At 40.9% G+C, this 24,740-nt stretch overlaps 1 protein-coding gene across 2 annotated transcripts; it reads left to right on the plus strand.

Moving 5' to 3' along the window:
- The first annotated feature begins 5,187 nt into the window (after positions 1-5,187).
- Positions 5,188-24,641, plus strand: LOC148429801 (transforming acidic coiled-coil-containing protein 1-like). Of its 2 annotated transcripts, none has more exons than XM_088414123.1 (13): positions 5,188-5,414; positions 13,142-13,233; positions 16,196-16,568; positions 20,077-20,131; positions 20,214-20,286; positions 20,943-20,995; positions 21,566-21,700; positions 21,790-21,866; positions 21,946-21,989; positions 22,347-22,507; positions 23,086-23,192; positions 23,299-23,419; positions 23,492-24,641. In XM_088414123.1, exons 1-13 carry the CDS (start codon positions 5,359-5,361, stop codon positions 23,558-23,560), a joined length of 1,416 nt encoding a protein of 471 aa, XP_088270249.1. In that variant the 5' UTR covers positions 5,188-5,358; the 3' UTR covers positions 23,561-24,641. The 2 variants fall into 2 exon arrangements, with proteins under 2 accessions (XP_088270249.1, XP_088270240.1); XM_088414114.1 differs by lacking the exon at positions 5,188-5,414 and adding an exon at positions 11,479-11,946.
- The last annotated feature ends 99 nt before the right edge of the window (positions 24,642-24,740 follow it).

Below are 24,740 nucleotides of genomic sequence, written 5' to 3' on the forward strand. Positions count from 1 at the left end.
CCGTATTTGGAACGGTAGGACCTGAAACAGCCAATCAGCTCGGGAAACGCAAAACAGGTAACGGAAATACAGCACATTTCAAAACTAGATATATGTAAACATTACAAACTATAGTGCTTGAATTCTTAACACACAATAAATCACATTTTAATGCCCCTGCTTGTGAAAACAGAATGAACTCAACTTGTTTAGCTGGCATGGTTAACTCATCCTGTGCCACTGACTACTGCAGACGTCAAACATTCATTTGAACTTTTTGATTGAAAACAAAGCGGTATCAGCAAAGAGCTGAATGACAAAGAATGTAAACAAAAAATGGAAATAAAGCGCGGCTTTCCAGATTAACATATTTTAAAATAGGATATCCAGCTAAGAAAGCATTACAGAGGCGCTTCAAGATTCATCACAAGAATAAATTTCATTTTAAGGATGGGCATTGGTCTAGTCAACTTGCTTGCTCGCCCCATTACCGTCCTTACAATAAGATTCCGTTTCCTAGGTCTCTATAATTTGTTCAGGGTACGAATTTGCCGTAAATGTTTTTTTTACCGATCAAGAGTTTTTCACTGATCATTAGTAAAATTCGTCAAATTCAAATGTTTTTGGCTTTCCATCGTGATTAATTTGCTTCGAACAGTTTTTAAGCTCAATTCGCAGGGCACACAGAGACAAACAATATTTTTCAACGACTCTATTGGTGAGAAAGGTGTCCGGCCATGTTAGAACTGAGTTATATGGGCATGGCTAGGAGAGGCGCTTCCGCTCTGACCAAGGCGATGTCAAACCAGCTTGACGTCCATCAGCAAGAAGTTGCGCCACATTTGCAGCTTTGTGATGCTTTGCACATTGTGCAGGTTTTTGAAAACCAGCTGGGGGCCGCCATTGATGGTCACATTGAAGTAGAAGGATTTGAAATAGATGATCATCTGGGCAACAAGAAAGTGGAGTGAGCAACATGCTGATCATCGTGCTTTGACTGTCAGCCACTTGTCAGTGCTACAGTCATTAAGGAAAATGGAGACAAAAAATTGTCCATTTCTAAACAATGAAATGAAGACCGCCAGAGCAACTCACTGCCCACCGGACGAACAGATATAGATCTAACAACGGGAGACCGTCGTGTGTAGTATGATGTGGTGATTGGTCTAACCTCAAAGTCACATTTGTGTCTCAGAGGGAAGGTGTTGTCTTTGGGATCATTCTTCTTGTCGTTGATAACATTCAAGTAGTGGGTCATCACCATCTTTCCATTTTGGATGCCAAAACTCAGGTGCAGCACATTGTCGGTGGCCGTGAGAAGCCTGAAGACTAAGCTGCAACATTCCAGCAACACATGTCCACAAATTCAAACGTATGTTGTCACAATAACGCAATTCTTTATAGGGGCTGTTGCCAAGCACCTCTCGGTCGACGTCTTGGCTCGTCCTCTGTTGCTGATGCTGTGGCCTTCGGCAAGCCGTCCCGAAAGATCAGCTACGAATCCAATCGGTGTGCGCACACAACTATTTCTAATGGTAAGGAATGGCAAATTGTGTCAAAAATGCTGTGCGATCCTAAGAAGGCTCAAATAATAGAACGGCAGCAGCTTGAGATACGAAGGTCCCACCTCACAAAAAACTATGAAACGACATTGATTTTTTTGACCTTTTTGACCTTTATTAACATCTGATTTCTCCATCTGTAGACTCATTTGTGTTGTTCCGCTCTTCCATTGGTTAGCTCCTACCCTGATGCCAGTCGTTCAGCTTCCCGACAGGGCTAATGCGGAAGTTTGGGTAACGAGGTAAATTTTCGCAGTCCGGCCACGAACATCCATCGAACACCAGACCCCTCTCCTTCAGCCCATGGACCAGCAAGTGATTTTAAACTTGCAGGTGTGCCCATTGTGTCAATTGCGGGCACCCGGTGGCTTGCCCATCTATTGTTAACCTCCCGCATGACATCGCACTACAGGAGAAAAAACCCAGCCGAAAAAAAGAACGTCAATCGAAAAAGAAAAAAAAAGAATCAAGCTCTGGCTCTGAGTGGAAGCTTGCCAGGTGAGCTTCCAGTTTGACACAGTAGTCCTCGGCATCAGACCATTCTTTCTGCAAACCCGTGGGATGAAATAGCAATGACCCTGGTGAGACTTCCACTCGCTCGCCACATCGCACTCCGAAGAAGTGGCTAAGAAGATATTTTGAAGATGAGTTGTCGCAGGTTTTTATTGCAACCCGCTGTTTGGCATTATCGATAGGTGGTGGCACAAGCAATCTTTCGTTTTTGGCAGCTATTTACAGTTACTTTTGCTTGTTTTTTGCTTATAAATCTTCAATCTATGCTAGGAAAGAGAAATACCCCCCCCCCCCCCCTCCACCCCCAACACACACACACACACACACACACTCACGCACCAGTGTCTAAATACAGTACTAAATACAAATAATCGTTTATCCATAAAAATATTTTACATATACCTAAAATTATGTCAGTTTTAACATCAACAAAAAAGCAATATGAAACAACTCTTTACAAAGGTTAACTACTTCATGCAGGGTTTATGTAGCTTACAGGTTAGTCTGAAACTGAAAAATAAAACAAGTGCATCAAAGTCCCTGAAATTAATAATAAAAAAAAGAAAAGAAAAACGAGCATTTTTGAAACAGAACATTTTTAAATGATAATGTAATGTAAATTGATCTGGAACATTAACGCAGGAGCACCTACATCTGAATCATTTGAACTTGAAGAAAAAAAAATAAAAGCATTGTGCTGATTTCTTATTCTCTCCAAAATCACATTCATACTGGCTAAAAAGTTTGTATCGCTCACAGTATGAAAGTGCCACTACACCACCTGGCGCAGTGGATGTGCAACTACACTTCACACGGAAAAAGCAAGCCTGTTCGCCAGAGACAGGTATGGCGTCCTGGGGATCCCTGCTGCTCTTTGAGGGAGGGACAGCAGTAGGAGCAACAGTGTGATGAGTGCTCGGACAAGTAGTGGGTGGAAGAGTTGGAGAGGTGGGGAGAGGAAAACTAGTGTGAGGAATCGGTGCAAAGATTTTGACAGTAGGGGTGTAAGAGGTTTTGAAATGACAGTGCTTACTCCAAAATATGCAAAGTTAGCAAGTGTTCCATGACTTAAGTACCTTTTTTTACAGATGAAAAATGATAGATGACAGCAGGGCAAGTTGCTGAGATGTCTATTTGAAAGCAACTTAACACAGTTCTGTCTGCCATTCTCGTTATTGGGCTTGCCGCTCTCCCACCGGAAGTAGCCCTGCACGTCACACATGCGTCATCTATTTCAGAAAGCTTTTACAATACAACTTGTTTGACACAATCTTTTTACCCCTCACATTGCACATTTATTCTCAATATTGACCTCTTTCTTATCAAATAGGCTCAAATTCCAAATTCATCCAAGCAATACTACAGGAAGACTTTTATCCTTGGAGGGGCAGTGAGGTGACGTAAGGCTAGCTCATTGGCTCCACAAAACACATGCAATCAAAACCCAATTTCATATGGATGAAATTCGAACACGTACAAATGCACCACACCTTTTATATATATATATATATATATATATATATATATATATATATATATATATATATATATATATATTGTTAGAGTTGAAACAAGGAAAATAGAAATAAAGCTAGTCATTTTCTTCATGTGGCGCAATGTATATTGCGGTCATTAATTCACCCGATGTAGCTGTATGACCGCTAATGAAATTAACTGCTCTACAAGGCATACAATGACAAACTCATTGTCAGAGAAATCTCTAAAAGAAGACTAGAACAAGCCTAGCTGCTAAGCAGCAAAAAGAGTAACTCAGACCAGCCAAGATTGACTTTTCTATGCCAGGCATAGGGAAAACGCTTGGGCAAATGTACTCGTGGGTTTTCCAACGCTAATTCAACGCCCACGCGCCCCTGCATGGTTTTTATTAATCCAGCAAAGAATTGCACATTACAAGACATAACAAAAAGAGCCAGTCGGACGCCACCAACAGCTGGGCCGAGGTCCCGGCTCAAACTTTCCTGCGTCAACAGCTTTATCCAAGGACCGGGGCGAGATGAACTCGGACTGCACACATGGATATCAATGCACACTATTCTAGACAAGAAATAAGCACATAATGATAACAACCTAATATATGATTTCCTTCACACTCATGCATAGCAAAGAAAAACATACAAGATCTATGTATTCTACCCGCCACAGCATGCATGGAGATTTTAAGGGTCACCTCCTGGTTTTGGTCAGGGAGGCTCTGAGGTTTTTGCACCGTTGCCCTGCTGCCATGGCACACTGTTTTGGCTATGCAAAGCCCAGCTGTATTGGACATAGCAGTTTTTGGAGCGGGACAAGGGACGGAAAACCCTTCCCGTGGAATTTCCTAATGTATGAAACCACATGCTGGGACCGAAATGACCAAATTATGTGCAAAATAAATGACAAATAAATGAAAGCGACTCATCGACAATGGCAAAACACCGCTAAGTAATTTACATAGTCGACGTTGTCGACTTCGCGGCAGCCAAGGGTGTCCAACTCTCCGAAACTATATCGATGAGTCATTAACTTTGGGTTTTACGTAGCAAGCGCTAAAGGGTATCATAAATTTACAGCTTTTTTTTTGCCACTCATTTACACAGCCTGCCCTGGAATTGTTTTGATCGGTGTCACGTTCAATAACAAATGATGAATGTAATATCAGTTCATTTCTTAATGTCATTTTTACTCATAGACGTTTCTACTATTTGCAGTATCAGTACTTCTGACAATGTCTCACACACAAAACTATAATTGGTGACATGCTTAACTGAATTAAAAGTCGAATTGAATCAATTTTAGAAATCTGAATCGATATCCAAGCTCTTGTGCTGACAGGCTGCAGTGTATGTATGTGTGAATTGCCAAGCTAAGTAGTGTCAAAAATAATGAGTAAGGTGGCATTAGAACCTGCCCTGCCCTGCCCTCTCCCTCGGGTCCCATATGCAGCTGACTAACAATAGAGGAGTGTCTTTGTTTTGGGAACAATGACCCCCCGGGTGCCTCTCCATCCATGACTACCCCTCTCATGTACCCCGCCTCCACTCCTTTCTTCTGAGTGACTGTAATCTGCCCCAGCTAAAGAGAAAGAGAGAGAGAGGATGGGGATAATAAAGAGAGGGAGTGAGGAGGCGGGACTGTCACTAGTGTTCATGTGTGATCCGTACGGAACATTCAGACTAGTAGTGTTTACGTGGACTGAAATGACAACCGACCAGAACCTCAAAGAGTTCAGATATTCTGGGCGGATGAATTGAGCACTTGGCATTTTTGGAATACGTCCTAATCCGGCAGAGACTTCTCGGATGCCATGGGGGGCTCCCTCAGCCAGCATGGAAAGGGTTCACCTCATGAGAAGAGCAGCACGTAAGAGCCTCCGTTGTCTTATTTTTTTGTGACCTACATGAGGATGCACGAAAATAGCTGAGTCATTGGAGGATGCAGTTGATACAGCAGGAGCGGCAGATGGTTGGCCCGATGACTTGTTTTCAGCACATCGCACGACGTTCGTTGAGGAACCAAAGTCATGTTTGGGCTGACTGTCACACTTTCTGCATTAACTCACCTTGTGATTCCTTCCCATTTCACTGAGTTGCTTTAAAAACAACGTTAGTGCAAAAACAACCGCTGTCAATGATGATGAAATACATTCCTCACTTTTAAACATAACATTAGATTATCTGTTCGAGTAAAATTAATTTGCTTGGTTTTAAAGCATGCTGTAGAAAAAAATGCAGAAAGATAGATCCGTAGAAAGATACCGCACCCCGAGTTGCTCCTGATGCTGCGTCATTAGGAATGAATAAGTAGTTGAATGTAAAGCACTTTGAAGGTCTTGGAAGGTGGAAGAGCACAAAATGAAGTAAAGTGTTTATAAAGTACTGTACTTTGACTGTACCATCACTACTCTCTCTACATCTTTAATCCTTCGTAATGGAGATTTTATATATATATATATATATATATATATATATATATATATATATATATATATATATATATATATATATATATATATATATATATATATATATATATATATATATATATATATTTACATACATACATACATACTGTACATATATACATACAATAATGAACTCATATTTCAGAGGAAAGTGACCTAGATTCAAAAGCTCATTTCAGCAGCGAGGATATCTGTGTGGCCTAAAATGTTCTTTCACCCAAAACAAATACACATTATGAATACATGAGGACAAGCACAATGGCTGAATTATGCATATTGAGGCACTTATGAGCCTTTTAAAGTCAAACAAAAACAACGAATTAGGCTGCATAAGGATAATAATATTTTTCACCACTATTACGGTAGAAATGATGATTTCTCAAGCTTAGTGTTGCCAAATATGCAGCAAAATGTCTAATATTTTTTCCAGATCTAAATTTAGAAATCTATTAAAAGGAGTGTAAAATTTTTAAAGTGGAGCAGGTGTGTTGCCTGACTGCTAAGTGCATGCTTGCATGCACATTGCACATGCACTATTGTCTTAGCACTGGTGTGCTCCAATGTCCCTGTTATAGTCCCCAGCAAAAGCTGAGTTAGTTAGTATCTTTCTGTCCAGGAACTGTCCTCCTGGGATCAAAACGCACAGTGTGACCATACTTTATGTAACATAGCTTAATACAGTGAATCTGAACTAGATGCATTTTGTGTATGTCATTATGAGGAATAGTCCTGTGGGCCTTTTTTCGTCGTTGGTAACTTTCACGCACAAGACAAAATGAATGAAATTAGTGTAAGGTTAAGGTTTGCTTCCCCATCACGTATTCCTCATCCATTCCTTCTTCTGAATTAATTTCCAATGTTTTACAAAATTGTACTTCATTTTCATGCATGTAGTTGAAATGTATGGCCACCTGGTAGCAGCATTGTTGCAATATTTTTAAGCAATGGTTCTCAAATGGGGGTACTTGAAGGAACTTCAGGGGGTACTGAGATTTTAAATAAAACAAACAAACAAACATGCATAAACCCTTAAAAATAATTTTTGAATTATTTAATTGATTCGGGGAAATTCACATTCATAAATGTTGCATCAATGAAGGAAAATAACACTTTGGTGGAGTTTAGGGTGAAAAATTAACATTTTAACATGGTTAAAATCTCCAAACTCCAACTCCCATGATAGGGGCCCTTTAAATCCATCCATCCATCCATCCATCCATCCATCCATCCATCCATCCATCCATCCATCCATCCATCCATCCATCCATCCTCCTGTTTCTTCCTGTATTCATTTCCCTCCATTCTTTTTTTTATTTTTTATTTTTTTTTTAAACACAGTTCACTCTTTGTACTTCCGAGTAAGCATTAGCTGGGTAGCTAGTACTGGATCAGCTGATTAGAAAACAGTTGACCTGAATGTGGCAGTGGATGGGACACGGGTCCACCTTCTGTCATCAGAGTGGAATGGGGACATAAACAAGCTTGACATGTGCAAATCTTTGCTAATTCTTCATGCATGGACACATGCGCAAAGATAATTATCAAATCCAGAATCACATTTCTGTTGTGACTAACATATCAGTCATTGCTGCTTTATTATTAGCACATAATAAACACACATGGTGCTATGGATGATTAAGAAAGGGCATTTTTGCTGGATTACATGATACACGTGACCGCTTGGGTTTGTATGATGTTACTGAGTGTAGAATACACATGAGTGTTTTTTTTTTTTTTTTCTTCTGTAAGCTCTTTGTGGTATTAGGGTGTTATATAAGAGCTGCTGTGCTACCTCCCTACATTTGTTCCAGTTTTTTTTTTTTTTTTTTTTTTTTTAATTTTATCTTTGAGGGAAGCAGGACAGCCCATTATGCTTGTTGTGCATGTGTACAAATTGCTAGTTTTGTGTTTCCAGATGCTTGTCTACACAAACAAAATACATTTACACTAGCTGGTTTGACATTGAGGATCTTTTGTCCGCCTTGTCCTCTACAAGACGGACAGGTTTGTCTTCTCGGCTGTTCTGACTAGCAGAATAGCAAACCAGAGCACGTAGATAATATCTGGAATTTTGCTTGAGTATTTGCCTCATTTTCAGTGTGCTAAATAATACCAATTCTGTACAGTTGTGTTTTTGCACATCTATCCCTATCTGAACAAGGTTATTTTCTGTGTGTTCGCTAGTGTGTGGCGTTATTTGTGAGTACAGTATATTAGCACATAATTACAACTGTTTGCCAAGCTCTCTCATCTTCTTTTTTGAAATATTTCTCAAATTTATGATATTCACCCTTTCAGGCTCAAATTAAGTTTCTTTTTTTTCCAAACTTCTAAAAAAAAATGCCTCAATTAATATTAATGTGGAATACCTAAGGGACTCTCATATTATTGTTGCAAATTTGCAACGCCTGCCTGGAGAGGGTTAACAGCAATTCAATGTATGTTCCTTTTCATACCATTGAATATCCCCTTGTTGATGTTTTTTTTTCTCCTAAAAGCATGTTTCATTTGGCCTAGTTTCAACGTGTGCACATGTGTGTGATGCAAATAGCCACCAGTTACATAAGTGAGCCATGATCAGCAAAAGAGAGCAGGCATGACGAATTATATCAATGTGGTGCCCTGTTATTGTTGAACGTAGGTTGGCTTTATCGACGTGTTTGCTGTCTGTCCTAGATATAGACAATAGGCCCTCTGTGTGCGCGGCTGTGTTCACACATCAGTGAAGAAATAAAGGACTTCATTTGCTGTTCAGACAGCCCGCACTCGGTAGTTACATAAGTATCGTGCATGCAAATAATGATAAAGCAAAAATATTTCAGTTATTTAACTTCAATTATTATAGATAATGGAAAGAAATTAGGGATGAGATGAGACACAGATCCCTTGAGATGTCTTGTGAGATTGAGTCTCTGAGGTGAGATATTTGCAAAAATTGTAATAAAAAATAATGCATAATATAATGCAAAAGTAAACATAAAAAGAGAGACTCAGTTTTTTGCTGCAACTGAGATCTTTTCTCTCACTGAATAGTTTTACAAAATAACATGCACCTTGTGTTGAGCGCAGTACATTTTGTGTGCAGTGTTTACAAACTGTTGTTGGCTTATCACCACAAGTCATTTGAAAGTTATCGGAGCCTTATATATGGAGACTGCCGATATTGAGTCTTTTGGTTTTCAGATTTTTGCTTGGTGAAAGACAAATTTAAACATAGAAGCCCATTTAACAAATTCTCACTTTTCACAAATAACCAACTTTTACACATTTTTTATTTTTTTTTTCTGTGAGATTTTAAATAAAACATATACGAAGGTATTCATGTGTGTACATAATTTGGTGTAGAAATGTTTATTTTGAAGGGTTGGTAACACCTCCCGAGGGAAGCGCCTATGAGGCATCCTAACCAGATTCCTGAGCCACCTCAACTGGCTCCTCTCAAAGCAAAGGAGCATCGGAACGACTTTGAGCTCCTTCTAGATGACCGAGCCTCTTCACCACTTGTATCCGGGATCTTGTTCTTTCGGTCACAAACCGCAGCTCATGACTGTAGGTGAGGGTCGGAACGTAGATCGCCGGATACATTGAGTTTTGCCTTTGGGCTCAGCTTCTTTCGTTGATTGCCGGATAAATCGTGTTTTGCCTTTGGGCTCAGCTTCTTGAGCGTGACAGACCAGTACAGAGTCCGCACCACAGCGGGCGCTGCATCGATCCGCCTGTCGACCTCCTGCCCTATTTTGTCCAGACTCATGATCAAGACCCCCAAGATAATTAAACTCCTCCACTTGGGCAGGACCTTATCACCAACCTGGAGAGGGCACGCCACTTTCTCAACTGGGGAAACCTCTCATAATTTGAGGCGTTGAACTTCATTACAAACCGCTTCACACTCTCTTGTCAACTGCTCCGGTGAGAGATAGCGAAGCCAACAGCCCTGTATCATCTGCAAAAAGCAGAGATGAAATGCTGAGCCCACCAAACCGGACCCCCTCAACGCTTCGACTGCGCCTAAAATTTCTCTTCGTAAGGTAATGAACAGAATCTGTGAAAAAGGTCAGCCTTGGTCCAACCATCACTTGGAAAAAAAATGACTTACTGCCGGCAATGCGGACCAAACTCTCATCAGTGGTAAAGGGACTGAACAGCCTCTATCTATCATGGAATTCGGTACAGAACTCACCAACAGAGACAGTCGAATGCCTCCTCCAAGTCCACAAAGAACAAGTAGACTGGGTAGGCAAACTCCCATGCACCCTGCATCAAGGATCCGGCCGAGGGTGTAGAGCTGGTCAGCTATTCCATGACTAAACCACACTGCTCCTCCTGAATCCGAGGTTCCCCCTTCTTAAAGTGGGGGACCACCTCCGCGGTTTGCCAATCCAGAGGCACTGTCCTCGTTGTCCAGCCGATGTTGAATAGGCGTGTCAACCAGGACAGCCCTACAACATCTAGAGCCTTTAGAAACTCTCGGCTGATCTCATCCTCCTTTGGGGACTTGCCACCAAGGAGTGTTTTGACCATCTTAGTGACTTCAGCCCACGGCCACAAAGTCGATCATCAAACTGCGGCCTCGGGTGTCCTGCTTCCAAGTGCACACATGGACAGTCTTATGTTTGAATATGGTGTCCATCAAACCTTCCAAGGACTCCAAAAAGGGTGGGTCATTTAAGCTGTTGTTTGGTGCATAGGCACAAACAACAGTCATGATCCATCCCCTCACCAGAATGTGGAGAGGGGCTAGCCTCTCTTCCACCTTGGTAAAGCCCAGTGTACAGGTGCTGAGCCGGGAGACAATAAGTATGCTTACACTTGCTCTGCGCCTCCAGAGTGGAAGAGCGTCCAACCCCTCTCGAGAGGACTGGTGCAAAACCTAAACTGTGTGCGGAGGTGCATCTCAATATGTCTAGTCTGAACTTTTTCGTCTTTATATTAATTTTGAATCTTCAGCAAACAAACTTTACCAATATATATTTTTTTTATTTAAAGTAAATGTCACGCCCAAATTTGAGGGGTTATTTTGTCAGGTTGTCGATGTCATGACATAACTGTGTCATCATTGTTTTTTTGTTTATGATATCACCTTTAATCAGCTTGTTAAAAAAGGCCAATATTTTACTCTTAAAAAGTAATCACAGCTACATTACACTTTTTGTTTTCATGCGCTGGAACTCATCAGGGATTTTCCAGTCCTCCCACACACTGTTTATATGATTTCCTTAAAACCAGATAAATAAAAAATGGAACTTGTTTCATGGTAGCTTGTAAATAGAAAGATGTAGGCACTCACATATGCACACTAAAGTGTTTTTCCTCATAAATCTGAAATTTACGTCTTTTCCATCCGGTTTGGCCGTCTGTCCCAGAGTAACCCTAGTCGGTCGTCTTGTGGCCTCGTAAAACGGCAAGCTTTGCCTGTCGCCCTTCACAAGGAGGGGAGGAGGCATCGCAAGGAAGGGAGAGGCCGACTCCCGAGGAAGTCATGCAAACATGAGGGAGCAGCCGAGCAAGCTGCGTTTGTTTGACCAGCTGATCGTTCCTCCCAGTGAGAGGAAGGGAGACAGGGAGGGGAGGAGTGACCACTGATGCTCCACTAATCTGCATCGGAGAGCAAAAGCAGACGACAGAAACGGCAGGCAGCTTCGGCTGGGAAAGACACCTTCTCCTTGCACAGGATGGCAAGACTGGGGAGGAAGTGACATGACTGAGGAGAGAAAGCGTCAACAACAGCTTATTTTTAGAAGCCTCCATTTTTGAAAGGGGAAGACAGACTAATAAGCAATCGAGGAGAAAGCGGAACCTCAGCAGCAGTAGCAGCAGCAGCAATTTTCAATTTTGTGCAACAATGTCCTGGTTGTCTCCGGTCCAATGGGCCAAATGGACATGGTCGGCGGTGACAGGGGCCTCGGGAGACGACGGGCACAATGATGACAAGTAAGACACTCACACTTGCAAGTAAGCTGATGAGCTACAGGTGGGAGACGACAATGTCTCATTTGGACGAGAAACATTTGGCATTTTGTGTCAATGCCTGAGTCACTCTGACAGGTGGACACGCAGTCACGCGCACACACAGCTGCTGAGGACCAAAAGCAGATTTACCCCAGGATTTTACTTTTAAATCTAGACCGTATCGCTTAGAAATAATTTATTTTTCCACTTTTTGTTGCAGCACCTAAATCGAAGTTTGAGGACGTGACCAGCTACCTCGATTATTAAGGGAGTGAAAGAAGCGCGGTCTCGGTTTGCTTGCAGAAAGTGGGGGGATGGTTGAGGGGGAACCACAGTTTCCAAACCTTTAGTTTTTTTCCACCATCCCTTTCCAGTTTCTAAGTAACCACCCAAGATTGCAACCATTGGGGCCATCACTGGGACGGGCTCCAGAATGTGTGGGAGAGAAGAGGTGAAGAGAGGGAGAGCGCAGGAGAGAGAATGTGTGTTGGGGGTGAGGGGATTTATGTATAGTCGTGTCCGTCAGCTGTGGATGGTGCAAGCTTGTATCAGAAAAGGTCTGTGGTTTGGCTCCGCCATCTCTGTTTCATGTTCTGTTTTTCATTAGAGTGCGGGCGTTTTGATGTACTCACATGCGTGGGCACACTTGTGCTTTCTCACATCAGCTCTCTTTTACTCCCTCCCTTTCTACGCCCACCACTGTTGAGGAAATGAATTTGGCCTCTCTTTTGAGGTGGCCGAAAGACTGCAAGTGTTTTGTGTGTGTCTGTGCTGGGACTGTGTGTCCTTATTGCGAGGATAATAAAGGATGCAGGTGGTCTGCTCAGACCCTTGGCTTTACTTCCTCACCTCCCCCTTTCTCCGACTTCCCTTGAAATGACGTCGACTTGTTTATTTTGAACGCCCTTTCTATTGTTTGTCATTTAAAAAACCTTGAAAGCCAAAGCTCCTCAGATTGCAGTTTGCATCTAAAAACTCCAAAGTGTACTGAAAAGATTGTATTGTATGCTTCATATTTGATAGGCTAATTGTACTGATGTTCCCATCCCTTGTTTTAACTATGATCTACGGGCTTCTGAGTTTTTGTACAGTTCTGTAATGAAAGCAATTGTTTTCCTTCTCAATTCCACGACAAATACAGGGCACAGCAAATAAAATCTAATTCTTCTCTGTATAGTTCCGATTCCGAAGGGACCTACGAGACCCCAGAGGCGGAGTCTCCAGGTGTCGTGAAACTGCTGAATCAGCTGCATGACTCCCCACACACAGGTAATTATTCAGCTGCTCTTCACGAAGGCATCACATTTCGACACTGTACATTCAATTAGTATTCAGCCGCACATTTGCTTTTATGCCCCTCAATGTCTTGAAATTTTGCAAACTCAGCCCACTATTTACAGAACAGCTGATAAATAAACCATTTAACTAAGTAAAATAGTGACATTATTCCAGCATGACATTATAATTTCAATAGAAGTGGGCAGTCCGTCAGCACTGAAGGATGCCCGTTTTGCCAATGGGCCGATGAATGACAGGAATGCTAAAAAACAAAGGATGGATTAAGAATGTAGGAAGTGTATTTTTCTGCCGTTGTTGTAATCGTCGAGATAGAATATTCGTCAGACGTCCATCAGTCCACTTTTGCTGCGTTTGCTGTGCTGAGATATTTTTTGTGTTAATTTATTAAATATGATTTACATAAAGAAATTGCTTGCTAATAGCTTAGCAAAGCATTGTCGTTCCAGTAACCAATGGGTACACAGCAAAGGGACAAGCTCTGTCTGATTGGCTCTTGGCCAGGAAATGCAAGATAGAAGTTGTTGAATTCCCTAATTAACCATTATTTGGTCAATCCAAGCTCAGCAGTACTTTGTTTTTTACTTGAAGTTTATGACAAGAAGATTTGACTAATGTGACAAATGTGAGTGGAAGCGTCACCTATAATGTCTGATCTAGCGGTTATAATTGAGAAAGGACAACCAAAGTTAGAATATCATGTACAGCATGGTAAAACCCTTCAGTGGACATGACAATGCCAATTACAGTCTAGTCCCATGAGCATACACTTACATGCAAATTAACCAGTATGATAGTTTATTGTAGCTTAGGGTTTAGAGCCTCAGTTTAATTTGTTTTGGTGCTTCACCTTTATTAGTGTTATAAATTCCAAATGCAGTGCCACAGTGTAAATACAGACATTGGTCTGATTTTGAGCGTAAGTAGGAAAATGAAAAAAAGTTAGTTTGTATGGGTGTTTACAAAAGTTGGGGTTGGGGGGTTGATGAGCAAGGGGGGGATTGACGACAAAAGTGAGCAATTGAAGGGGGTGTGATTGACTGGACGGACGATTACAATTTTCAGCGTAGAAAAAAATGGCGGACCGACAATGAATGACAGAAGAGGGGCAGAGCAGTGACAACTGTTGGACCAGCAAAAAATGTAAGTTGCCTACCTCTGACTACGGTGAAGTCAGTCAAAAAAAAAAAAATGTATACAATAATACATTCTGCGGCACCACTAGTCCAAAGACGTATTCATTTTTTGCATTTGTGGAATACGGATTAAGCAGCAACATCCAGCCCATCTTTATCTGTCTCTGCGTCAACCATTTTGCCACTTGCTGTCTACTGAAAATAGCATCACAGTTGCTCAGGCCTCAGGTAACAACCAATCATAGCTCAGCTTTCAAAGGTCACAAAACCAAACTCAGAAAGAGGTTAAGCTTGCGATCGTTACCAGAGCTCAGAGCAACTGTGGCGCCATTTTCACTCAACAGCAAGAGGCAAAATGGTCGATGGATAAATACATATGGATTTTGCTCTCATTCATATTAAAAAAAAAAAACACATTGGTTTTGTTTATTTGCATTTATGTGTTTTATTAATCGATAAAATAAAATCAATCAAAATCAAACATAGCCAGCATAAAGAGGGATGCTTATGTTGTTTTACTTGAAAATGTTGCTCATTGAAAAGATAAAAATCTTTAATCAGGAAGAATAAGGTGTTTGTACTGCACTGTTTGGGTGGTAATAAACAGACTCAATATTGGAAGACTAGCATGACAAAGGATATGCTGTTAAAATAAATTGTAGTCCATTCTCAATATATCTGTACAATTTTGGCCTCAAGATGATAAAATCAATTTACTGATACTGCCCAAACAGCCTGCCTTTCTGTCACATGCACATCAAAATTCACCATGACAATGAATAAAGTTGTCTTTGTTAAGAATTACTAATGCACTAAAATGTGTCCGATGCCTTGAAGGGTGCATGTGATTGTTTATACTGACTGACTCAATATGGAAACATGATGTTCTCTTTTTTGCACTGCCTCGGATTTTCAAGTCCTTGAATTAGCTAGGAAAGGGCAGTAAAGGCCAATGTTGACATTGTTGCTAAGCCACATAGTGCTGTGAGTGATCTCTGTATGACTGGGTGGGGCTCCTCTACATCTGTTCCCTCTCAAAAGGGCGCGAGTGCCCGAGAGACCAAAATTCTGGGCCGCACATCAAGTCGCACATTAATGAACCTTCCAATGTAAGATGATATTTACCTGTGGTGAATGTTAATGCTTTATTCTCTTTTACAGAGTATGCTGAACACTTTTTTTGTGTGTATGTGTGAGGAGGAGTATTTTTTTAACCAGAGTTATTTGCTCTGCATGAGTATGACTCAACTGAGACTGGTCTGCTGTGGTCGTTAGCTTGCTGTGAACAGGATGTGAAGGCTGTATACGGGAGGAAGCCTGCAACCATTTTAAGTGTTCTAACAGAAGATGGGAGGGTCACCGTTTCTGGGTTAAATGCCTGGATGACAAATAAAAGCATTATAGCCAATGGACACGTTTGTGGTAGTCAAATCAATGACCATGACATTAGGACCATCACAACTGGTCCAATTCAGTAGCTTTACAAAATGCTCCGGTTTTAGCACTATCGTTTGAGAGTCGGAGAAGTTCAATAACGTGTTTTGTAAATATTGTAAACAATGCTCGCGATGATGCAGTGAGTACTGTTTTTCTTTGTAAATTGTTTTACTGAGTCTGTCTTGTAAAATTCCAATACACAACACAGAACGTACAAAAGCAGTAAACAAGCAGACTGAATTGTAAATGCAACATTTTGCTCTTAGACTTTTTTGTACCATTCATCTAAATTGTTCATAATGAAGTGAGTAAGTGTAAAGCATGTTAGTTTCCTAAGAAATGTTTTCCCCTTTTTGCCATAGACTTTGACAAGAATTCCAGCCAGGATGAAGTTGACGTCTTAAACAACCTGACAGGCTCATCCTCCAACAACAACAGCTATGGTCAGAACCACAACCTCAATCTGACTTTAACACCCAAGACCTCATTCCAATCAAACGCCATATCACAAGCGCAACGACCTCCGTCCCTACCAATCCACTCCCTGCTGAGCACGCCAGATCCTTCAGAAGTAGACGACGAGGCGCCTGTGATCTCTAACCTGAGCCCGGACTCAAACCTGATTTCCAGCCATGACCTTTCTCAGCATCACGACGTGCTGAATGGCAATGTGATCTCAATGGCAAAATCCGACGGCTTCCAAGAGGGAAGTGTGGTCAGCAACAACAATATCACGTAAGTAAAGAAATAGAAACACTAACATTGTACCAACTTCCACTGACTAGCCTCCTCCAGCTGGACTTCTTGACTCACATTTTCAAGATGAACAAACACGGCTTTGTTTCTAATGACTAAAGGAAACAACACTGAATGGATGTTATTGTGCGCAGCGAACCCGAGCTCGACGAAAAGTGTGGGTGTTTTGCTGTGTAGCTCTCAATTTCTGTCAGGTCCATCAGTTTGCTGGACACCTTATTAGGTACACCTGAAAATCAAAAAGACAAAGATATCTATCCATCCGATTTCTAATTGTTTATACTGTTGAGTGTTCCAGGAAGAACAGGGCCTTTTCACAAGGGATGTCAGATATTGAGAGTGAAATAATGCCGGGAATGTCTGGTGCTCCATGTCAACTACATAATTTGCATATGTTTGTTTTTACAGCTTAGTGCAGGGGTCTCCAATCCCGGTCCTCCAGGGCCGGTGTCCTGGATGTTTTATATGTTACCCTTCTGAAATACACCTGATTGAAATGATCAAACAATCGGCAAAGTCTGCAGAAACTGGCTGACGATCCAGATTATTTGAGTAAAGTGTTCTGTAGCAGGAGACATACAACATCCAGGACACCGGGTCAAGAGGACCAAGGTTGTGCCTTCCCCAGAATTCTAAAGCAGGGCTTTCAGTGGTGATGCTAGTTAGTGACTGGAAAATATAGTTGTACATTTAGATTTTATTTTCTTTATATATATATATATATATATATATATATATATATATATATATATATATATATATATATATATATATATATATATATTCGAGTTGGTCCAGGCGTGGTGTACCCAAGGGCAGGGAAGCTGGAGCAAGATGTACTCAAAATACTCATTTAATAAGCAGATGGACTAAAATAAAACAAGAAGACTGCATACATAAAAAATGCTGAAATAATTTAACTAAAACACTGAGAGACAAGGAGAAACACAGGAACCAGCCCAACTCGGAGCAAATTAGACAGGGACTCTTTGGCAGTGACAGCATGACAATAACCTGACAAGAAAGGAGACTGGAAACTAAATACACTCACAACAAATGAGACAACACAAAACAGTTGGACAGCAGACAATTGGCAGAAGGAGCTGATTAGTCGGGGTGGTTAATAAGGAGTGGTGGACACAATGACACAGATGAAAGACTGACAAACTGAAAAGAAACATGAACATAGAAGAAAAAAATCCAAAACAGAAAAAAAAACCACAACACACACAAAAACAACAATTCCCAACTGAACATGACACGAGAGAGAAACTGCACTTCTGCCGCATGTCAAGAAAAAGCTTATCGTATATTTTAATTTGACGATAACATCCAAATCTTCCCTGATTGAAACGACACTGTTAGGAAACAGTAACATTAAAAAAGTGACATGCACTTACGAGTAATATTACAAAAAAAGTGACACGCATGTGAGGATACTCAGTATGAGCAATCAACCACACACAGGTGTTTGTAATCGGATGAGTGAATACTCTTTCGCTTGGATTGTTGGCTTCAGACGGCAACATGCTAAATATAATTGTTTACCAGCAACTCCAACTCACATTTTTGTTAAGTTCCTCTTTTTGATTTGTGACTCTTGATAAACAGATTACGTGATCGTGCAGTCAGGCATTTCCTAATTTGCATGTTTACTGCATTTTGGAGGTGGAGAGGGAGGCGTGTGGTAACTTAACAGGTGCTATCAATTCTGCATTCATCAAGCTGTATGAAAGTAATGGGCTTGGATTTTAAGATTTCTTTTTTTGTGTGCGTATGATGTTTCTGGAAATGGCCGTACGTCGTGTTTCAGTATGGAGGCCATGCAAGTCTGTGTGCATATGTACAAAAAGGCCCTTAAAGTCTATCCCAACTTAGTTTGGCCAAGCAAGCAGACTCCACCCTGGACTGGTTGCTTGTCAATCACAATCACACTAGCAGTATAGAAACAGACAAGCAAACACGCTTCCGCACCGCACTCACGATCACTCCATCCATCACTGAGAGGGAACTCAAATGGATGCTACAGGCAAGTGAAGCTCTACTTTCAGTGACTTAACTACAGGGCGGTTGTTGAATCTAGAAAACTGTCCATTGTTGGTGCCATCTACTGTATTAAAACATCCATCAGTATAATGAACTTCTTTTCCAAAATACAGCCACAACACAAAATGCAAAATTTTCTACCTATCGTAACCTGTTGTGAAAGCAGTTGTTGTGTTTTGCTTGCGTGTGTATTTCTGATCAATTAAGAGTTAGATGCCAACGTCTTAATTTGTACAATTCCAAAAGACTGAAGGTTATAAACCATTACCATGGTATACTTTTGAAGTATATTAATTTGTATATGAGTTATTTGTAAATCTTATAAATCATACAGTTAAATAGTGGCGATTCAGTGACCCTTTGTTGCAATGCTTTGCGGTTAACGTGTAGATTGTCTCCCTCTTGTGGTTTGATGATGTTATGCGTCTCCTAAGCGAAAAATGAAACGGCACACACCATCAAAAACAAACCGCTTGTAGTGTCACGACTTCTCGTACTTGAGCGTGCGTAAAGGAAGACTAATGCAAAAATGAAATTTTAAAGTCACGAGTTCAAGTTTGACATTCACACTAAAATATCATTCAACAAAAGGGAGCCACTCTACAGGTTGAGTCTTTTATTCTCATACGATGTTATTCAGGGAGGCGTTTAAAACCCACTTCTTTCTTTCCATCCAGCTATTTTTTAAATAGACGCTTATCGTCACTGGGGTAGCTGGTTTGCTGGTGCCTACCCCAGCAAGGGGAACCATGATCTGGTAGCCAGCCAATTGCAGGACACACAGGGACGAACAACCATTCACACACACAACCGCACCTAAGGTCCATTTGGAGTGTCCGCAGCAAACTCATGCGGGCTCGGAAAAAACATGCAAACTCCAACTAGGAAGACTGCAAGGGGGACGTGCAAACCAGTTTTCCAACAAGCCTACCAACCACTGTTATAAAAGTCCCAATTATTAAAGTTTTACAGTTTTGGAACGCATACTCAAGACTCAGATAACAAATTCCTCTAATGTTAGTTAATATTTGTCTCTTAATAAAAGTACAGTCGTTATGAAGCTGCAGCATCCCTGGAGCTACAAACCTCTTCAGAAGATGGATGGATAGTTGAAATCCATCCAATGATTGAAATGTAATCCTGATGGCCTCAGATTCCACAATGAGACTTGATTACATCTTGGAGAAATTTTGATTGTGTTAACTTTCCTATAAAAAATATTTTTGCTTTTCTACTACCAAACTACTAAACCTAAATACATGTTTGTTTGTAATGGGCTTGTCTTTCCACCTAATGGTCAGGGGCTGTGTCTTCTTTGAATGTGACATTTTCAGTCAAGCATACAGTATAACACCTGAGAAACTGCTGTGTCCTGTCTTCCCCTTGTTCTTTTTTTTTTTAACATCCACTCTGCTTTGTGTTCTGCTATGTTCCTGTTCAGTAACTCTTGTAAAGTAAAGATGGAGGAGCCGACGGAAAAGGACCTTAGTGAGCAGGTGAGGGTTGGCTGTGGTTAGTGACAACATTGGAATGCTGTATTAATTTTGTATTGCTCTTCGTGTTTTCTTTTGATGAAAGGATGATCATGGTGACCATGCTACTGATGAGGAGAAGTTGGCCAGCAGCACATGTGTCAAAGTGGACCAATGTGGTGAGCAAATGATTAATTATCAACACGTTTGTTCTTCCATTTTTCTCCTCTTATTGGCTCGGTGACCACTTGTCCCAACGCTTTTGTCTGGACGCACTCATAAATAGCTCAGTTATTAGTACAACGGTAGAAGGCCAGGATCAGGTGATATTTAAAGTTCACACAACATGCCTCAGCCCCTCCCCCTCGCATTCAAACAATTTGTTGATCAATCCAGGACAGTGAGAAGGTCATTAGTCCCTCCTGTTACACATAGAGCCAACATAAATGATTAACTGGTGCTACCATGTGGCGTTGCAGTGACACACTGTTAGTCATGTGCGCCGTGACTGTATGGTGCAGTCAGCGCTTATTTGCTTGAGAAGACAAACAAGACGTGTCTTGCCGTGTAAATATTCTTTCTCAGAAGATAACAAGGAAAATAACCCTTTGTTTGGAATAGTAAGAAACACTACTTTTCAAGAAACCTGGAAATAGGTTACATGAGCTCTGCATACATCTTTTAAAGCTAATACTGTCAAAATATACAAGTCAATACAATCCTCCATCCAATCCAATCCAATCATCCATCTTCATGACAATACTATTAAAGGATGTTGTTTTAATGCAGGTCACAATATTGCAAAGCTCTAGTTGATGTGAATGATCTCTTTCAGAACAAATCTGCCATTTGCCTTCCACACCAGAAGAGCCAGATAGCTGCACACTGGTGAGAACTGATCCTATTGCATTTATTTATTTCATTTCTGAATTGATTACAAAGTTACATGCATTTAGCACTAAATGCAATCTTGGTGTTCCTATTCTCTACACGAAAATACATGTAGTTAGTTTTGCTACAAAACACAAATATGGCCACGTAGTACATCCAATTTTTATCTTAACTGTGCAGTACAATGACATGTGTTTCTCGTGGTGGCCACCAAGTTCTTCCGCTCTGGTGACGGATTATGATTATCATCCAGGAGATTAGCATGGGCCTTTTTTTTAATCCAAGGAAGGACAGATGATGCATAGAATGGGGGGAGGGAGGACTGGGGATGAGAGGTGAGAAAGGTTTGTACCAGAAACATTTGATAGTTTTGTTTACTGTAGAAATTGATTTCTACAAGGAATTAGCATTTTGTTGTCCATTCTCTCAATTCTCCAAATAATGGAGCCTGAAATCAGTCTATTCTCCTTGTTCATATCCATTCATATGCAAGTGGCTCCACAATCCACAGTATGTTTATGTGGATTTGCTGCATTTAGCAACTGTTTGGTTTTCCTCTTCCCTCAGCATGACAAAGACCCAAGTAAATGGAAGAACAAATCAGGAGGAAATGGCATGCAGAAAACGGGAAGTGAGGTCCTGGACTCCATCTGCATCAGTGAGGAGGAGAAAAAGGCTGTTCTAACCCTCATTAGGGAGGAGGTACAAAATGATCCCTTTATATATGATCACTTGTTTGTTGTGTGCACATCCATTTGTAATCACACCTGATTACTTTTTTTTTTTTTTAGATTATTACTAAAGAGGCGGAAGTGAATGAATGGAAGAGGAAGCATGATGACAGCCGACAGGAAGTCAATGAGATGAGGTGACAATGACAGATATACACACACTCACACACACACAGACATGCAGGCAGAGAGACAATGTGTCTTGTGCTTTTACAGAAAGATTGTTGCAGAGTATGAGAAGACAATTGCTCAGATGATTGGTAAGTCAATGCCTTGTAATTATTTTGAGCCTCAAGTACAACAGCACAAAAGAGTTTTTGTGTTTTTTTTTTGTTTTTTTTTTGCAATTTATAGTTTGCCTGTATCGACTCATTCAATACCAAAGACGGAATTGTACGTCTTTTCAAATTCTATTCATTCCTGGGTACTTATTTGTGAATTTCCCTACGGGGATGAATAAAGTATCTATCTATCTATCTATCTATCTATCTTATTTATAATTTTTCAAAGTTTTTTTTCAAAAGGTGTCTGAAATTGGCTGGTAACCATTGACTGAATCATAGGCTTTCTCGTTCATTTTTTTGCTAGATGCACTTATCAAGAATTCTTTTTCTCAGAGGATGAGCAGAGAAACAGCCTGAGCTCCCAGAAAGCTTTGCGTGCTGTAACCATGGAGAAGGAGGCCGCGCTGACAGACCTCAACTCAGTGGAACGCTCATTGTCTGACATTTTCCGGCGCTATGAGAACATGAAGAGCACCCTTGAAGGGTTTAAGAAAGTAAACACTCACAGTTTCCCATCTGTCTGTCCATTTTCCATACCAAAACACTTCATTTCAGATCATTTTTCTGTAAAGTGACTGTGAAATCACTACTGCCTCTAGAAATTAGGGGAGCAGCAGGATTTTAGGAGGGTTTGCTCAAAATACAGGTGGAGTCCTCTCTTTAGTTATAATCAAAAGTCAGGTACGTCACGGGTCAAAACTCAGAAAAATGTTCTTGACACCAGTTTTAAATATATTGGTTTGTTTGCCTCACTTGTTTCTAAACAGAAAGCCTACGGCGACTGAAGGGTCAAAAACAGTACGAGTCAAATATTTGTGCTAAATGCTGGCAGCCCATTTGACACCACTGGCACAGCATTTTTTCCTCATCTGTCATTCTACATTTCTGAATTCTATTTCATGACATGTAGCGATGAATCATTTGTTATTTAAAGAAAAAAAAATCGACTCTGGTTTCTCTTGGAACGGGGGCTCTGTTCCTCCACACAGCAGATAAGGAATGGAGGGAAATGGAAAAATCATTTGCACAAAGTCAAATAAATTTGCAATTGTCATGGATTCTTCCTCTACAGAATGAAGAGGTGCTTAAGAAATGTGCTCAGGAGTATTTGGCCAGAGTCAAGCAGGAGGAGCAGAGATACCAGACACTCAAAGTCCATGCAGAGGAGAAGCTAGACAAGTAAGGCCTGCCTGAACCCAAATGTGCCATTAATAACTACGTATTGACATGCCATTAAAAAAAAAAAAAAAAAAGACGTGCCTTTTTGACGGTCCGCATCACTCAGGGCTAACGAGGAGATTGCTCAGGTGCGTGCAAAGGCCTCCTCTGAGACCTTGGCGCTGACCGCCAGCCTGAGAAAGGAACAAATGAAAAACGAGTCGCTGGAGCAAGCCCTGCAGCAGAAGGCAAGCAAGCCCCAGCGAAAACTCCTTTTACTTTTTGCTAACTGAACACATTCTGTCCCGTTCGCGCAACAGAATCAGGAGATTGAGGAGCTCACAAAGATCTGCGACGAGCTCATCGCCAAAATGGGAAAGCTAGATTGAGGCAAGCCTACTTTGGCTCATCTGTGACTTCCTGTGCATGCCTCCAGCCGATCAGATGTCCCGACTCCTCTTTCGTGCTAGCCTGCACCTGAAGCTGCCGCCTTACAGGTGTCTCCTACCGCTTCCTGCCTCTGAGCTCAAGCTAACAGAGACTTTTCACACGTAGTCATCTGTTTTGATTGTATTTCGTGGATCCCCTTGTGCTTTAGGCCATCCTGGCAATGGATAACAATGAGCCTGTGGCTAAAATTCCCTAAGGCCGAACGGGTTAAATGTCATGCAACCGGCAGGGTGACATACAATTTAAGGCGAGTTGAGCTCGCTTTTGACACATAGTCCGAAGTATGCTCAGAGGAACCTGGACGAGGGTTGTTTTATGTTAAAGCAACGATCTGAATAATTTATTCTTCTCAACTCCTCTCAGAGGCATTGCGTGGGATCAAATGATCACCGAGGCCGTACAATGTCAGAATAGCTAAAGATAGAGTAATTCAGGGAGACAATAATGTGCGAATGGCTTTGGACTTTCCACTGCTTGAAATCTTCAGTTTCACTACAGCGTCGAATTTGCACAGCATTTGATTAGGAAAATAAACAGACAATCAATGATTCTCCTTTCATTGTATAAACACCATCATTTTCTTTTCCTGTGACTGATGGACTATGGATCAGTATCAGATGTACAACATCATAGCTAAAGCTTCTGCATTTACCTTAATATCATGGAAATGAAGGTGAAAGCTCTATCAAGCAAGCTTTAGCTCAAAACTAGCAGAACAAAGTACTGTTGCACCTGAAACAGCAAATTCCTTAAGTGTGAAGACAAAATGCCAACTTTTTGTTTTGTGCTTCTGTGAGTACTTAAATGCAAACAGGCTTGCATATTGAACAATCATGTTGTAGTTATTTTTACCTGTTTGCGTTCTTCTGTATGCTTTCACTGTTTACAACTGCACTCACAAACATGATGCGTTTTACTTCATGCTGCTCTTTGTTCGGACACATTTTTTTTTATCCCTTTTTTTGTGACTGTACAAAAACATAACATGAAATGAGTGTTTAAATAAAATGACTAACCATATCTTTAAGTGGGCCTTGTAAATCAATAACATTCCTATAAATGCACCACATTAACTTGCAGTCACTTTATTTCATTGCTTACAAGTAGTTTAATCCTTGT

Source organism: Hippichthys cyanospilos, chromosome 1 (genome assembly GCF_059441005.1).
Source record: "Hippichthys cyanospilos isolate Australia breed blue-spotted pipefish chromosome 1, RoL_Hcya_1.0, whole genome shotgun sequence".
NCBI classification, from domain to species: domain Eukaryota; kingdom Metazoa; phylum Chordata; class Actinopteri; order Syngnathiformes; family Syngnathidae; genus Hippichthys; species Hippichthys cyanospilos.

Coding starts and splice junctions, on each gene's coding strand:
- LOC148429801 (XM_088414114.1), top strand. CDS start 11,858: ATGTCCTGGTTGTCTCCGGTCCAATGGGCCAAATGGACATGGTCGGCG. Junction 13,234..16,195: donor GCATGACTCCCCACACACAG/GTAATTATTCAG, acceptor TTTTTGCCATAG/ACTTTGACAAGAATTCCAGC. Junction 20,996..21,565: donor AGCCAGATAGCTGCACACTG/GTGAGAACTGAT, acceptor CTCTTCCCTCAG/CATGACAAAGACCCAAGTAA.